The sequence below is a fragment of the Triticum urartu genome, chromosome 6A (genome assembly GCF_056163025.1).
Source record: "Triticum urartu cultivar PI428250 chromosome 6A, HENAU_Tu73, whole genome shotgun sequence".
Classification (NCBI taxonomy): domain Eukaryota; kingdom Viridiplantae; phylum Streptophyta; class Magnoliopsida; order Poales; family Poaceae; genus Triticum; species Triticum urartu.
In genome coordinates this window covers 28,328,866-28,335,397 of record NC_141878.1, presented here as the reverse complement: position 1 = coordinate 28,335,397, position 6,532 = coordinate 28,328,866, and the positions used below count along the sequence as shown (strand labels likewise).

At 47.5% G+C, this 6,532-nt stretch overlaps 1 protein-coding gene across 1 annotated transcript; it reads left to right on the top strand.

The window, feature by feature from the left end:
- LOC125526620 (uncharacterized) lies at positions 1-1,911 on the top strand. The gene is made up of 2 exons (XM_048691278.2): positions 1-1,262; positions 1,871-1,911. The coding sequence occupies exons 1-2, from the start codon at positions 17-19 to the stop codon at positions 1,909-1,911; spliced, it is 1,287 nt and encodes a 428-aa protein (XP_048547235.2). The 5' UTR covers positions 1-16.
- The last annotated feature ends 4,621 nt before the right edge of the window (positions 1,912-6,532 follow it).

Sequence of the window (6,532 nt, the reverse complement as noted above, 5' to 3'; positions counted from 1 at the left end):
CTCCAGCCGCCGCGCCATGTCAATTTCATCGCCGCTGGAGGATGAGGACCTCCTCCGGGAGATTTTCCTCCGGCTCCCTCCGCTGCCGTCAACGCTCTCCCGTGCCTCCCTCGTATGCACGCGCTGGCGCCGCATCCTCTCCGATCCCCGCTTCCTCCGCCGTTTCAGCAGACACCACCCGGAACCTCCTCTCTTGGGCTTCTTCAAAGGGTTTCGTCTCAGATATTCCGCCTTCACTCCCATCTTGGACCCGCCCGACCGCATCCCCGACGAACGCTTCTTTGATCGGTTTCTTCACAGCTTGAGGAGACATCCTCCGTTGGGTTTCTCCAAAGGGTCTCTTGTGATCACTCCCATCTTCACTCCCGTCTTCGACCCGCCCAATCGCATCCCGGCCCAACGCTTGTTTGTGCCAGAGCACGGGGTGGATTGGGAATTACTTGGCTGCCGCCACGGCCTCGCCGTCATGCTCAGTGAGTCTCTGTGCGAGGTCTTCGTGTGGGATCCCCTCAACGGCCAGCAGCACCGCGTGCCTTTTCCACCAGAGCTCCATGACGTCAAAAGGGAGAGTTTCTGTTTGTGCAGCGCCACGGTGATGTGTGCTGACGATCAAGATGGGCATGTGCACCAGGATTGCTTCCTCAGCCCGGCCTTCAAATTGGTCTTGATCTGCACCAGTAGAGACTTGAAGACATCATTCTCTTGTGTCTATGAATCAGCGTCAGGTGTATGGGGGAATATTGTCTCAACGTCGACTACAGATATGGTTCTGACACTAAGGCCCGGCATCCTCATCGGGAAAACAGTTTACTGGTTGTTTCATGGACGCGAAATCCTTGCATTTGATACTGAAAGGCAGACCCTTCGTGTCATCGAGATTCCGGCAGAGGCCCAACATGTCAACAGCTGGTCCTTTCAGCTCCTACGGACAGATGACGATAGTGTTCTTGGCCTCGCCGTTAAGTCGGAACCGGGCATTCATATGTGGGAGGGCATTCATATATGGGAGAGGAAACTGAACTCTGATGGTCTTGCCGGATGGGTGCTTATGCAGAAAATCAATCAATTGGAGGGGATCTTTTCTTGCGCCTTCAGAAATGCAGAGATGGTGGGGTATGACGAGGAGTTAAATGTGATGATTCTGTCTACGTACAGTGGCGACTTCATGCTCCACCTTAAGTCGATGCAGATCAGATTAATTTCTAAAACGGATGGGTGGGCTCATACGGTTTACTTTCCCTACAGAAATTTCTACACTGCAGGTAATACCTCTGTACCTCATTTGTAACAATTAAGATCAGTTCCAATTACTATTGATATGTGTTTGTTGTACTAGTGTTCATGTGATGTGAGTAATTGTGTACTCCATGTAAATAGTATAGTGAAACCATCTAATCTTTGAAAAATAGTTACTCTCGATTGGATTATTAAAGCTTGAGTTACGTTTTTTCACTCAATCTATCTCCTTGCAAGACAATGTTTGTCTTATTTGTTCTTCATACTAATCATCAATTCATGGCGGCATGCACTTTTTCATCGGAAAATAATACTACTTCTTCACATTCGAGCAATAACAAGTAAGGCTCAATTTGAGCAGACTGAGTTTTTCCAATTTGTTCATATTTTCTTTCAGCTATATTTGGCGTTAACCTGTACATAGTCTCTGCACTTGTGTTCTGTATGAATGTATTTTCTCTAAACTTCTAAGTAGTCCAAACATGTCTTGGTAAAGGAATATTATAATTATCTTTTCCACCTGACAGCGAATGTGGCTTCATGTACTGTACTTGTCACAATAGTATATCATGCATTGTCATGATCCAACTTCTCCATGTTTTTCCATTGATTTATTGGGCTTCATCTGATATAGGCAGGGGAGTTGGGTGGAAATGGGTGGATCCAAATCTCTGAACACAAGAGATCTGCCAGTGTGCTATTTTGGTTGAACAGGTGAGGTCATTTCTATTTTTGCTATACGCATGTCTTTTTGTCATGGTTACATAATTAATAAGATGATGAATGATTTATTTTTCTTTATGTTACTGGTGTATTAAAATGATTAGTTTCTATCAAGTTCTTCATTTGTAAAAGGTGTGCCTTTGAGTTAGACCACTAGTTCTTAATAACTTGTTCATGATCTGAGTTGTGTTTGCATCATGAGTTGCTCTTGTCAACATGCCTACATGCATATTTTCCATATACATGTCCCACGAAGAGCCGGTCTTCTTTTAATATTGTTGCTTTTTTCTGGCTCATGTGCAGCTACTAGGTGTCGTTGTTGATCGCTCTCCTGTGAACGTATCTTGCCTTGCCGTCCAATATGCGGTTGTGCCCGTACTTCATAATGATCAAATTATGGCCGCCAGTGTTTTATTTCTTCGAGCTTCGTGAATGTTTCAGTTTTCTTAAATGCCATTATGTGTTTGGTGTCCTCACATTATTTTTTGTACCTCTTAATATTTACAACCATCCTGAGCATTTTTTGCTTCAACTATAATGTCTAAAATAGTGGAAGTGCCTTTTTACACCGTATTCCCTTATTGTTCCTAATGTTCGAGGATGCATGCTTACCCACTGCAATTTTTAAACCGAATTCCCCGCATGAACAACATTGAACTAGACTTGGATTACAAGGGATGGGGCTTCACTCGAAGCCAATGGTGATTAAATCCCTGTTGGGACAAAGGCCTAAAAACCGAACATGACCCGAGGAAACTTTCACTTCCCAAAAATATAAAGGGCAGTCTGCAAACGAAATAACTAAGAGAAAGAAACCAAGCATAATAACACCTATAGTCGGGCTTCTCAAACGCCTGCTATATGTCCGGGCAGACGAACCGGTCAAGGACTGGTCACAATCACGTCCGCCACGTCAAACTGACATGCAGGGCCCACGTGGACACTTGTTGAAACCCGACAGTCTAGTGAGAACGGCACTCCGGTGTGCCGCCCAAGGGGACAAATTCATCTGTTTAACAGAGACGGTGCCCCCCCCCCCCCCCCAACACTAGCCGCGGCCCCATTTCCTTCCCGTCAACACTGCCACTCCACAACCGCTCGTAATTTGAAGCTCGCCGTTCGCCTGTAGTCATGGCCTAGTAGCTGATCACCAACTACATAGTGCCCACTCTAGAGTGCCGGTTAGAGCTCCATGGAGATGCGGGCATGGCGTGCCTCTTGGATTGTAGCCGGCCTGCCTCCGGACTCGCCGGAGCAGGAGGAGGAGGGGTAGGACGTGAGCATGGAGCAGCATGCGCCGAATGCGGCCATGGAGGACGCGGTTTCGGAGGAGGAGGAATAGGAGGAAGCCAAGGCAGATGTAGCATCTTCGACTGCCATCTTTGGCATGGCCGACGCTTGAGAGACTTTGAGGTTGCCAGGTGGAGGAGGCGGCGAAGCAGCAGGCCATCCTCGACTCCATCCACTCGGAGGCGGAGTTGGAGGCAAACCTCCGCTACCTCCACGAGGCACGGACGGCGGTCGGTTACGGGGCAGAAAGTCGTCAGTACCCTCGGTAGGGTGGCGATCGTGGTCGGAAGTACCAGAACGGGGACCGTCGGAAGAGTTTACCCATGTTCGAGCCTCCGTGAAGGACTAATACCCTATGTCTTGCTTTGTGTTCGTATTCATGGTGGGATACCTTGTGCGAGAGAGTACATTGGAGAGGACTACACTGGAGATGCACACTACCCTAGATGGCCAAAGAGACAGTGAGGCACCTTTGCTGGAGCCGATGGAGGGGCGCCAAATGCAGGAGCAAGATCAAGAAGGGGCATCAGAGATGGACGAGGACAACGATGATAGGAATGATTGATCGATGCCTGCTATTTGACTGATCTTTGGTGAAGGTTTCACCTGGCGCTTTGGAGAAACAGGGAAAAATGCGTGTTAATTGCGATCGCTCCATGTCTAGAGGATGTGAACTGTATGGTTTCCCTTCCCTCTTTCTCTCCCACTAGCGGTGCAGGCAGTGGTGAAGGCTTCTGTGGTTGGACCTGAGAACTTAGAGTTGAGGTTTAGTTGATGTTTTTTCTATTCTTCTATGTTTGCGCTTCGGACGGTTTTAAGGTCTTTTGTTCCGTTATATGATGATAGTGGAACCCAATCCAATTTTAGATCGTATGGAAAAAGAAAAAGACACGAACATCCAAAGTTCCAATCTTATCGCTAAGTTCATATATAAGGCAGCTATGTGATCCCCTACCATGCATGTATTGCTAATGTATTCATGTGAGCAATCAATTGACTCTTTATACATGACAAATTAGCTGCATGAATCACGAGAAATGAATGCGTAGTCTAAGATGTATATGCCCATACGTAGCCTCTCCGTTAAAATTTTCACTTTCAGCAAATTTTGCCTCACTGTTGTGACCAGCCTGAAGAAAAGGGGTTGGGGACACGTACGGATTGCTCATGAGGTAAAGTCCAGATCGAGTACGTTGAATTTTGACTTCAACATCTGCTATAGGTTCTGACATCACGTGCATAAGATTGATTTGAACAAAATGTCTGCATCCTCAAACCCTGTCATGCATAGTCATTTCATAGTGTGCGCAATGGACTGCCTATCGCCCACCATCGCAAAGCGACAGTCGCATTTGCGTGTGCAAAAGTGAATTTTAACCGTATGGAAATGATTGTACCCAAATACTTAAAAGTGCAGCTGCGCTTTCTGGTTGGCTTGAGCGCACGCGCTAAACGACGAGAGTCATAGACCACAGCTTCGCTAACCTTCCTCTCCGAAAAAGGCCTAATCCTAATCCCCTTTTCCTTGTCTCCGTCCGGCCCGAGTAGTGAGGTGGCGAAGAAGGAAGGGCGTCGGCATCGATGGTCAAAGGTCGAGGAGGAGGTGGTGGACCAGAGGAGCCCGGCGTGCCGGACGCCCGCGGAGACAGAGCAGTAGCGCCGCAGTCTCCTTGGCTTCCCCGGAGACATAATATCTGCCATTTCCCCCATTGTCTCTCTTCCTCCCCTCGTCTCCACCCTCTCTTCCTTCCTTCACCAGGGGAGGGAGATCGACTAGGTCCAGATTTTCCATGGCCGCAATCACCTATACCTCCAAGCTTGGCCACGTGCCATGGAGGTTCCTCGGCTCCGACCCTTGTTCCACAGAGCAACTCAAGATACCCCGCCTCTCTCTCTCCCCCTCTGTTCGCTTGGATTTGGCAGCCCTCACTTTGACTTCTGTCCCTATATAACCAGCACACATGATAGCGGATCCATGCGGCCATCCTTCTCGCCTAGGAAGGAGGAGATCCATCAGCAGCAGCCCAGTTTCGTCTCTCTCTTTCCTCATCCCTCCTCAATTCCTCAACTCACTGGTCAGTTTTGTGTGCTGCTGCTAGATCCCGAAGTCTGAGTTCAGCTTCCTAGATGAGATGAGTAATTATTGTCTACTAATTAAGTCGATTGATCCAAGGTGTTCATACTTCTCCCACAAAGTTGCCTGCAAAAATAACACAAGTTATTAACCTATGTGTGTCTTGCTTTTTTTTTTACTACTTCTAGAAAATGGAATCAGTGTTTTTACTTGGAGATTGTACTGCACCAAGATTATTATTATTTCGCATTCTAGCTGCTTCACTTTTTAGCATTTGTTGCCACAGTTATAAGTAAAGTTGCTTCAAATTTACAACCTGGAGTTGTTTTTTGGGAAAAGTCTATCAGGAAACCAGGGGTACCTGACTGTTCTTGCGCAAAAGCAAGCATTCGTCTGAATGCAATTATTTGTTTTTTTACTACTTCTAAGAAATGAAAATCAGTGTTTTTGCTTGTAGATTGTACTGATTTTTACCATCAGGATGTTTTTACCATTCTAGTTGCTTAACTTTTTAGCCACAAGTAAGTGCTCTCATTCCCCATTTCCCTCCAACGATGAGGAAGCGAGGGTTTCGGTGAGTTTGGTGTGGTTTCTGCTGGGATTCACCATCATGGGAGGCGACCACAGGCTCAAATAGGCGATGCAGAGATAAACCCTGCTCCCACTCTTCCCCGTGCTCAATTCAAAAAAAATCGGACGTTTCGAGGGATGGCTTGGTTTCGTGGTGGCGTGGCCGCGGAGTCGAACAGGGGCATGATAGCGACTAGTATTGACCCATGCGGCAGCCAAATCGAGACAAGCATTTCGACAATTTTTGTGGTCGGGGGGAGGGTGGAGTGGCCGTTGTTCCTTTCTTCGCCGGAGTAGCGTTGTCATGGGGGTAGTGCTCAAGGGGCACGGCGGTGGCGTGGGTTGTTTACTGATTCGCCAGGACCGGAGTTTGCTTAGTGATTTTTGCATGGGGAGAGATTTTTGTGCCGGGAGGAGGTTGGGTGGGGGCAGGTCATGGTGGCGTCTCTAGAGCTGAGCACGGGCACGTCAGCGGTGGTGGCGACAGCAAACTAGAGTGAGAGACAAGGCGAGATAGTTGAAATACAAGAGTTGTTGATAATGCGGCATGAGTTGCTTTCAACTTGAGTAGTAGTTGCTCAGATATTTGAAGTAAGGAGGGAGTTGATAATGTTGGGGAACGTAGTAATTTCAAAATTT

What these genes read in the sequence shown, in the direction of transcription:
- LOC125526620 (XM_048691278.2), top strand. Translation starts at nt 17, where the DNA reads ATGTCAATTTCATCGCCGCTGGAGGATGAGGACCTCCTCCGGGAGATT. An exon ending in CAGAAATTTCTACACTGCAG is followed by an intron (nt 1,263 to 1,870) that starts GTAATACCTCTG and finishes CATCTGATATAG; the next exon opens with GCAGGGGAGTTGGGTGGAAA.